At 41.2% G+C, this 11,055-nt stretch overlaps 1 protein-coding gene across 1 annotated transcript in view; it reads left to right on the top strand.

Annotated features, from left to right (window-relative positions):
- The first annotated feature begins 9,029 nt into the window (after positions 1-9,029).
- LOC139738734 (exportin-7-like) overlaps positions 9,030-11,055 on the top strand; it is a 39,707-nt gene continuing 37,681 nt past the window's right edge. Inside the window, exon 1 of the mRNA XM_071649375.1 lies at positions 9,030-9,048. Coding sequence (XP_071505476.1) covers positions 9,031-9,048 — 18 coding nt within the window. The 5' untranslated portion in view covers position 9,030. The remainder of the gene's footprint in view (positions 9,049-11,055) is intronic.

The following is an 11,055-nucleotide window of genomic DNA, read 5'->3' as shown; positions in this document are numbered from 1 at the left end:
AGTAGTTTCGCAGGCAGTACAACGTACATGTACATGCACGCGACGCCCCCCTGGTGACGCAACAATCAGTAAGATCGCAATCGGATGCGAACGCGAACCGACAGTGCCCGATCGCGACTAATACAGGAGTGTATGTGACACATGTAAATTTTCCGTGGTGTGTGTATTTTAGTAGTGGTACCCAAGTACACGTGCCCGGCGAATGATACTGTATACGTCATTTCGTCACAGATCGAACACATACATGCGCACACACACGGAGCGTACGAACGCGATACGCATACAAAGGATCGCATCGGTCAATCTACGAGCGAATGTGGCCTCACTTTGCCTTTGACCTACTTTTGAGTGACTTCCGACTTCACTGCCCCAGTTAGTCGTTGAGGAGTTGCAGGAATTTCGTCAGGTTAAGGTATCTTTCATTTCCACGACTCGATGTGTCCCTAATCACAATTATCTAAAATTCGATGTCTGCCGTACAAGTCGATAACAGGGCCTCGGCAAAACGATATGATTACCATCATAATTTTTTTGCCTTTTGTTGTCCCCCGCAGGGGCCGGCAGAAGGGGGGGGGGGGGGGGGGGAGGGGCCACTTTTTTTTCCACAATGTATAGACCATAGGGTGTAACCACTTTGGGCCCCCTCCCTTTTTTTTTTTTCTTACCCCGGAAGTGGCACCCGAATCAGAAGTCTTCGCTGAAGGGCCTTTTTTCTTTTGTTTGTTCTTTCTTTCTTTGCTTCTTGAAACTCGGAAGACCCGGAAATGGCACCAGAAATATAAACTGCCCCCCCCCCCACACACACACACACATACACACCGCCGTATTAAAGGTTTAGGTGAGGATTAGGATTGTGAGGGCTCTAGGGTTACGTTTGAGGGTAGAATATGTTTGGTTTGGCGTGCAGATAGGGCTCTCTTGGGAGCAATCGTCGAAGAAGCATAATGTCACTGGCAACCCAACCATAGATTTTGACCCTCTATAGAGCTTTTTACACTTGTGTTTCTTAACCCCGGACTTTCTCTGACCCAGGTCTATCGTTAGTCCCGTACCAATTTTTTTCAGCTTTTTACACTCGCCAATTAGTCCCGTACTATCTCTTGTCCGGGGCTAAGGAGAAAACTGACCTTTTTACACTCGTATTTCTTAGCCCCGGACTTTCCAAACCACATGAATACTAGTATTCATAATTACGCTGTGTACTGTACACGTACACGCACGCACCGGCAGCACTTGATTACCTCGTTTCTAATTTGGTCAGTGAGGGTCGGACTTCATCTCCGTCGCTTAGCCCAGGATTATTTTTTCGTTCTGTTTACACTCACTTGCTTGGCATCGCAATTGCGGTGCTAACCCCTGCTATTTTGCAGGGCCAGATAGTACCGTACTATCGGTGGGGCTAGCCCACTTTGGCAAAAACGAGTGTAAACAGAAAGTGGGCTAAGGATAGTCCCGTACCAACGGTGGGGCTAAGCCCCCCCCCCCCCCCCCCCCCTCTTAGCCCCACCGTTGGTCCGGGGCTAAGCAAAAATTTACAAGTGTAAAAAGCCCATATCACGGGCTGGAGTTGGTGTTCGTGGTTGGTGGTTGGTTGGGTCAAGCGTCAATGGTCAATTCAATTTCAATTTCAATTCATTTTCATATTTCTCGATGAAAAAATACATCAAATATAACAAAATTAAATGATAAATGATATCCAGCTAGGAGGCATAATAGTTATTACAAAATGAAATACATGATATCCAGCTCGGAGACATATATGGTGATAGAATATTGCAAACAATGATATTACAAAACATATAGTGGTTGATCTATGAAAGTTGGAATCTGAGAATGAATGCTAAAGGGCCTACTTAGAAGCAATCTTGTTGAGCGTATAGGTTCCAGTTAAAATCGAGCTAAAGATCGAGATGAGGAGCACGGGTACAACAAAATCAAAATGACCGAAACATAGAGAAAAAAAAAACAAATATACAGGGATATAGCAAATTCTTCTCTAATGCAGGTTTGGGGATCATAACAACAATCAATGAAATCTCAGAGAGTTTCGCCCCGACTTTTCTTTTAATCCCCCCGCACCCCCATTAAAAAAAACAAAAACAAAACAAAACAAAAAACAAAACAAAAAAAAAAAACCTCGGGGCGAAACTCGCTAGGGTCATGAGATTTCATGTGTTGATGTTATTGTGGGTATTTTTTTTTTTTCATATTTCGATTTTCCTTTCGAGGAGGGATGGGGTTGTCCCATATAGGTTGCGCTTCCCCTATTACAACATCCAGATACACATTACACTGTGTTGTTGCGACATTGGAATATCAATGTTATCAGCCTTGGGCATTATATTGGTATCACTTTGTAGTAGTATTATACTGTATAATACAAAAAATTGAATCGAAGCCCAGCATATTTGCAGTAGAGAGGGTTTGGGCGAAATCCCGGGGTTCCCCTGGTTGTCGCAAGTTCACCTCCTATAGGCCCCATAATAATTGTAGACCGATGTGCACTACCGAAGGACATAGCAAGCTTAGGGAGCATTGAGAGATCTCCATAAAGGGCATGGTGTCCATTTCCACCATTTTTAATTCTTGGAGTCAATAGGGGCGTGAGCTTTCGATCCTAGTAGAATCTTCGTCAGAGGCAAAATGACAAACAGGCAGGGAAAGCAATCTCATATAAGGACTTCACACAACATGAATAGTCAGGGACAGGCTAGGGACACCGAACGAAGAAAACAAAAGGAGAGGGTAGGAGGTCATGGGCAAGGAGGCCAACAGGTAAAGGGAGGGGGATTAGAGCAGAAGGGTGGACAGACAAAGGGCAGAGGAGGGTCAGTAATGATCCTGAGGACCAGGGGGGGGGGGAACAACCATTGAAGGAAAAGGATGAATAGGGAGGCAACATCAAACAAGATAAGGAACAACAGAGAGACAAAGAAAAGAAAAGAGTGAAATAGCAACAGCAAGGGGAAGGGGGGGGGGGGGGCTGAGGAAACAGCAAGCCCTAAAAAGTTGTACCAAGAGCAGGAAACAAGATGAAAGTGAGAGTCAACCCACAAATGCAAGTAATCAAACATATACATCAAAGTACATAATGATATACACAATAAATGGTGATAAAAACAACAATAATGATAATGATATTGATAAAAGAAATTCAGATAATAATAAATAAAGCACATAAGGAAAAAAAGGAGACACAAAATCCAAGGGAAGGAAATATTGTCCCTCCCTTGGATTTTGTGTCCCCCTTTTTTACATATATTATGTTGAAAAGCAGGCATAAATGGGCATAGTAAACACAAACACAAACCAAAACAAGTGTGTGTATGTGAAAGTGGAAAAAGGCTGTATAAAAGAGACTCTGACAAGAGGAAGGAATCAATTGGGTAAAAATGATCTGCAATTGGACAAAGCGCAAAGAAAGAAAGAAAGAAAGAACAAACTAGAATCTAAAATAGAAATGGAAATAATAATAATTGAAAAGAAAAAAATGTAATAATGTAGTATGGATAAAATATAGGTGGTTATAGTCATTTCCCTCCTGGATATTGAGGCCATGGGGTTGGATGATGTGACGTCGTTTCATCCAGAGCTTCTCTCTGCTGATTCGGACCGTGTCTGGACGAGTGCCTAAAGATTCAATGCCCTGTAGAGTCATATCAGTGATGGAATGATAGGGAAGATTGAAATGGTGGCCCACACTGGAGTATCGAGCTTGACAGTGTTTTGGCCGATTTTTAATTCTTGGCAAATCCCTGTCAAGTTTACAAAAAGTTTGACCATGCTTTCAAAAAGCAGATTGGATGTGAAAACTGGCCCGAATTTGGTCCCGGCCCTTCAAAATGTATTCCTATATCTCCCTGATGGACAATAAACAAACTCGAAATTATACTCGATAATGCCTATTACCTTTACCTTTACTTTACCGAAGATACTTGATGGAAGATTGCTGCGTAGCAACAGACGGGCTTCCAGGTCTATTCTCATCTGATTAATCTCTATCATCAGCCCACTTATTATGGTGGGTGGTTTCTTGTCCAGTTCAAAACAAGGCAAGGTAGACAGGCCGTTTGTAATCATACTGCTCATCACAGATCAGAGTTGACTATTGGGATAGGGAGACAGGAATCGTTGGTCTTCTCAGTGCCGAGCAAGCCTATCGATAGATGGAGCTTCCACTACATCTTCCGGCAGGGAATTCCAGTCCTCTTACCCCTCCTTAAAGGGTGTGTACAGTTCTGTCTGGTTGAGGTGAGGATTTAAAGGCTTTCAACGTTTTGCGAGATATTCAGAAACCACTCTATGAGGTATCAAAGGGGTATCAAAGTTTATTTTATGAAAATCGGTTTTGAAATTGCTGAGATATCCAAAAAACAAGGTGAAACAAAGATATCCTAAAAAAAGGCGGGGCCTGTCGCCTTTTATTGTTATCACTTTTTTGGATATCCCAGTCATTTGAAAACCAATTTTCATCAAATAAAGTTAACGTTGAATCCTTCTTAAAATTACATGCTCTTTCATATTTCATAAGCGGTTTCTCGTTATCTCACTTAGGAATGTTCAAAACATGAATCCCCACCTCAATCAGTAATGTATACAGTCCCTTTAACCCTATGTATATGTTCTGCATCTCGGCTTACAAAGTTTGTACCTGCCCCGCGTATAGTTGTATCTGCGAGTATACAAAGAAGTCAGCAGGGTTTATTCTGTCGTGCTCAGGTATGATCTTGTACACCTGTATCATATCTTCTCTTCACCTTCGGTATGCTAGGGATGGTAGGTTGAGGAGTGTAAGCCTTTCTGTGTAAAGGCAGGTGTTTCTCATAATAATATTTCTAGTTCGGTAATTTGGGGGTTCTGGACACCATGAGGGACCCCCTCCCCCCCCCCCCCCCCCCACACACACACACACTTTTACAGAAGGTATGGACTGACTTGTGTATTGTTTGTTCGTTTGCGTTCGTTTGCGTGTGTGTGTGTGTGTGTGTGTGTGTTTTATTTTTTTGTGGCTTGTCGGCCGATTTTGGAAGAAACGTGGCAAGAATAGCCCCCCCCCCCCATTCTGGAAACAAATCGACGCAAACGTATATCGCATAGCGTCTCCATTAGTGACGATCGATGCACATCACGTGGAACAAAAATAATGTGACAGGTACTATGTTTCAGCTATTCATTTTCTTACTTTTTGAATTAAAGTCTTTCCTGCTTCCAACAAAAGTGCGCACAGATCTTCAAACTTTAGTTGTTGTTTTTTTATGCAACAGCTTCCTCGTGCGTGGGGGAAGGGGAATGCCCCTAATCACCCCCCCCCCCCCGCCTCCCACCTCCATCACCTTCATTTCCGCGACCCACAATGAATGTAGACGCACATGATGATGCAGAACAAGAGCTAGGCGACGGCTCTATTTTAGCCAATCATATTTTCCCTGAATATTTCTTCTTCTTTCTATTTTGATAGAAACGTTTTCGATATTCCACAACAGTGCATACCACATTGTTGAATTTCAGTTCTAAAGATGCAATATAGCTCCCTTATGTGGGAGGAGAGATGCCCCTCTCCAAGTGTATAGTAGATTTGCAAATATATTAGTCAATAAGTGAGAAATCATACAATACAGTACTTACATGATTTAGTTGACAGGATTTTTCTTCCTCTTTGCAATTTATATTCATTCATTCCTTCATTTTTCCATTTCCAACAGAAGCATATAAATATTATACAGAAATTGAATACATACATACAATACGTATAAAAGGTAAGTTTACAGAATGCTTAGTATAAATGCTGGAAACGGGGAGGAATGCTAAAACGCAGTGCTTGTAGGGTACGTGTATTCCCCCACAAATACAAAAAATCATAATATGATTGATAATGTTTATGTAATACATATAAGAATCACAAAAGAAACTAAGATTTGGAAACATCGCTGTCATGCAGGAATTAGAGAGAAGGGAGCGAGAGGGGGGGGGGGAGGGGCGAAGGGGAGGAATGAGAGAAACTAAATACGTGGTGTGAAGATAAAACATTGAAGACAATAACAAGACGAGAGTTAATGGATGGTTGGAGCCGCTCAGCAATGATTGTTCGATTTTAGCAGAAAATAAAGTTAGATTTTCCAGTTCTTTTGCAACCATTAAAGAATTAGCACAATTTCACGATTTCATGATGTTGTTAGAATAGAAAGACATTAATTTTGGTAATGATACTCAGATTCTAGTAAATAAGGTTCTCAAATAGTTTAACTTCAGATTATTTTTAAAGAACTTTAACGCGGGGACGCTTTTAAATATATCATATTCCAATACTTAGGTCCAGGAAATGTAGATTCGGTGTAAAGATAGTTTTAGTTAAAGGCGACTGAAATTCATCAGAGTGACGAGTTGGGTATTTATGGAAGGATCGGTTTCTCGCAAACATGGTGGTGAAAACGGGCGGTAACGGCTTGTATCCCACTGAGTTTGCACATAAAATTGACCAAGATGATCATTGATAATAAAGATTGGTTTTGTTTAAAATTTTGTTTTCGGAAAACAAAACATCGGTGTGAGATCCAAGATACGTGGCAAAGTATGTATACTGAGTATACGAATATTTTTGTTTTTTTCTGGAGACGGGGCAGTCTGTCGAGATTAGTTGCATGGGTTAAGTCTCCCCCCAAACTACACTGTAAAAACATCGGTGTTAGATTTAACACCACGGGTGTTAGATTTAACACCACGGGTGTTAAATCTTACACCGATCAAACTTCAATAAAGGACCACACCCACAGGTGTTAAAAATGCACTGTGATGGTGTTGAAAAGTGTTCACCTGACACTTCGTGGTGTTAATTTGACACTGTATCTGGTGTTATTTTGACACTGTACTGGTGGTAATTCAAAAATGACACCACATGGTGTTGATTTGATATTTGTTGGTGTTAATATCAATGGTTTAACACCCGTCCAGCTCCAATAAGAGACCACACCAGCTGGTGTTACTTTGGTGTAAATTCATTTTCACATTTTTTCAAAAATCTAGTATTTTTATGTGAAATTCTTGATCGTCTTGTTTAAATTAAAAATCAACAAGAAGTGCAGTTACTAAGAAACTCTTAAAAAAACAGTTTAAAATTTGGAAATGACACCCGTAGGTGTTAATTTAACACCATAAATGAGCACCGAAAATTTAACACCAGCTCGGTGTTCACTATTTAACACCGGACTTTTTACAGTGTATAAGACCACAATAATAAAGATAAGGTATAATTAAGGCTGAATAAGAAATATTAAGAGAGTGGGATTGTGGGAAATAATACTTAAATCTCTTGATATGATTGTTTCGAGATATAAAGTCTCTAGTGACAAACATCATTAATATTTTGACTTCCATGAGAGTTTATTATCAATAATCAAACCTAAAAACTTCATTGACGTAACAATCATAGAGCTATATCATCTACAGTGAGTATATTTCTATATCATTGGAGAGACTATTCAAAGTATTACTAAATAACATTCATTTAGTTTTAAAAAGTCTTAAAGACAATTTGTTTGACCTTATCCAACATAATAAATTTTTAAGTACAGAATTTAACGTATCAACCAAAATGTGGGGATCTGAATGGGAAAGAAACACATTTGAGTAAACAGCAAATACAAAGATAAGCATTGGTATATCATTTATGTGCATAATGAACAAAAAATATTACCCAGCTTATCGTCTATATTTTTTAATGAAAAATTTCGAAATTTGATCGAAAGGGTGCATCAGATCGTTGAAATAAATTCTAAAAAGTTATGTAAAGTGTAAAAACTCCCTCGTGTGGGAGGGAAGATACTCTCTTCATCCCCCCCCCCCCCCCCCGCTGCGTACCTCTTTCAGGCCCTATATAGATATTATACTTTCAAATGATATTGATTAGTAAATGAGAAATCACGAGACATGCCATAGAGAATTTGCTAGTTTTTTTTTTTCTTTCTTGTAACTTATATGATTAACCAACATGTAAAGTCATACTTTTGGGATGAAAAATTTCCAAGTATTCCGCCTAAAATGCATCAAATCACTGAATTTCAGTTCTAAGAATGCTCTACTTAAGCTATCGGTATGTCGGAGGGGGAGACCCCAACACCCTCCCTGGCTAGCGTGTTCCCCAATAGGATTGATTTTTGTCCCATCCCCCCCCCCCCAAAAAAAAAAAATAGCCTGCATTCGGCCATGTCTGTTGAGTCTACGCCCCTCCCCACCCCCACCCCCATCCCCAAGAAAAGTGGACTTGTCAAATCTTGATATTTTGCGAGCAAAGAGATTTTCCCCAGTGGTGGGGAGGAGAAAAATCTCTTTGATTGCGAGCCGGAGCACCCTGGTCATGGCGAGATGAGGAACTGTTATGCTTATAGTATAGCTGCCCGGGTTGTTGATGATATCAAGCAAGCCCCCCCCTCCCCCCCAAAAAAAAAAAAAAATACTATTTTTTTTTTTTTGAACACGTGGATCTGAGAGCAAATCATTTTGATACACTACTTTGATCAAACAAGTCTTGAATTAGAAATGTATTTTTTTCCCCATCAGTATAGGATGGGATTAAAATACGACTGAAATTTGATGAAAGGGGCCTTCACAATGCGGGACCATGAACTCTACGAGAACAATGAGTGTCACGTGATACTAATTCAACCAATCATAAAATTCTTGATATGTAAGATGCTACGGTATATTGCACTTTTTGCAATAATATTGTGGAGCAATGTTTCTCCGAGATGAAATAGAGTCGGGAGTCGAACATGGTAATACACTTGTTATGTAGTCGATCTTGAATGATTTTGGGCAGAATGATAGAGCGTCACGTGTATTACCACAAAACAGGAAAAGTATGAGCACATCCGCCGAACAACCATGATCGCCCAAACCCGACAGGTATGGTAATCGTACCTTACCACGACGCGATAATCAAAGATTACGGGACAGAAGCGCAAGCGGAGCTTGTGGCTCGCTCAAGTAGAGAGGGCGCTCTAAATTATCAAGCGCGAAAATCCCACTGTACGGAACATGGCGAACACTGAACAGGTAGGATCGTAGATTTCCAATTGTGTCTTTACCTAAACTAACTTGTTAGATCTATCCATAAAAAGAGGTGAATGAGAGGACCAAATGTGCTTGTTCTTATCTTTCATGAGTAACGTGAGGAAGAAAATGTGAATATTGTATTCGTCAGCTCTTGCAGTAGGATGTTTTGATGACGAGAAAGATTGGCTATTATTATGCGTAAAGTCCCAATGTGTCGGTGATGTGGGTTGTGTACGGTACTGCGCGCCAGCGCGTAGCTGCTACATGCTGCACTCGGCTCTGCAGCTCTGCTCATCGGCTCTGTGTTCCTGACTACACACACGGCCACTACCACGAGTGCGTAGTGCATAGGTGCGGCACTGCTCATAGTCCGAACGCTCCTTTTCAGCCAATAAAGTGAACAACTTTTGGATTTCGGGCCACAACTTGATATTTTTTTTCCTTCTAGATGGGCAGCATCTTTCAACAGATGTGTAGAAGACAGTAGGTCCCAGAATGACAGACTTAGCATTGCGTGTCACTGTGAAATAGGCACACCCAGAACTGAATCTAACGAAATGCTCAAACAGTGACTCGAGTCGAGTTGTCATACTATAGTGAGTTACTGAGCACTGTATGTAATTGTAATAATGATGATACACCAATCAAAGGCAATGGACTGTACTGGGGCCTGTCTTATAAAGACTTGTGATAGAAATCAATCACAAGTTTCTTGTGAGGTGCAATGCAAGTTGCAATTAGGGACTTGTGATTGATTTGAAGGCTTTAAGACGGGGCCCTGGACAGGAAGAAGAAAAAGAAGGATAAGGAGAAGAAGGAGAGGAAGAGGAGGAGGAAGAAGAAGAAGAAGAAGAAGGAGGAGGAGGAGGAGTGTAAACTTCTACATCTTTCTGAGTAATCTGAAGTGGCAGTAAAGATTCTTTTTGAACTCTGACATATTGTCCTTGCTTATACTTTATAGCTCAGTGTTGAAAAAGTGAAATGTCAAGGAATGACAAAGCTTATGAAACCAAAGTTAATCCCATTCAGAAACATGTGCAAAAGTGTATTAAATCTGAGCTGTTTTTTTTTTTTTTTTTGGTGAAATTATTTGAAACTGTATCCTCAATCAGAATGGAAAGCCACCTACAGCAAGCATGCAAAGTCAAGTTATTTTAATGCCCATTTTTTATTCACTCATTCCTGTGTTTGTACCAGTACTCAGTAGGGCTATGTACTGCTCACCTTTTATAAAAGTAGGGATGGCCAAAAGTAAATACCAACATAAAGACATGTTTTTCTTAGACCCCGTTTACAGTGCGAGGCTTGGCCGCGGCTGAGTCCACCTTCATTTCAGTGTAAACGCACAAAAGGCCAAATGCGAGGCCAAAATTGGCCTCGCATTTGGCCACGCTCTGGAGGTGGTCTTGGCCGCGGCCGAGCCCGGCCCTTTCTCAGTGTAAACGCAAACTGGGCCAAATGCGCGGCCAATTTTAGTCTGGCTTCCAAACCCTTAGCCTGTACTATTTCGCTATTCAGGATATTAACCCCCTCAACGTCAAAAACTAGTATTGTTTCAGGTGGTTTTGTCCTGCAAAGGATCTTTTCCCTCGGCAAAGGCCTTTGCAAGAACAGCGACTTCGTCGCCACGGAATTCAGTTGGCAAAGGGTCTGAAAACCAGACAATACCAAATTGCGTTTGTTTACAAGCAGAGCGCCACTACAACAAAATATTGAAAGGTTTGAATCAAAAGCGTGGCCGAGCCTGGCAGTGTAAACGGACAAAATTGCGGGGCTCGGCCCCGCAATTGAGGCTGGGCTCGGCCGCGGCTTGGCCCAGCCCTGAACTGTAAACGGGGTCACAGAGTTTGGCTGGTCATTGTGCAATTAACATGAATCAATTGTCTTCCTATCTGTGGGGCAGCCTAGTTTGGCACATACCTCAAATAATTTAGTTGTAACTCCATCTCTTACTAATCCTTGCTATGAGTTTAGACTGTATGGAGCTGCACTTGTGATCTTTAAAAG

This window comes from Diadema antillarum, unplaced genomic scaffold, assembly GCF_040938485.1.
Source record: "Diadema antillarum isolate AM-2024a unplaced genomic scaffold, OU_Dant_1.0 seq00000766_RagTag, whole genome shotgun sequence".
Taxonomy (NCBI): Eukaryota; Metazoa; Echinodermata; class Echinoidea; order Diadematoida; family Diadematidae; genus Diadema; species Diadema antillarum.
Note: the sequence above shows the minus strand (reverse complement) of the source record. Positions and strands in the feature narration are given on the sequence as shown.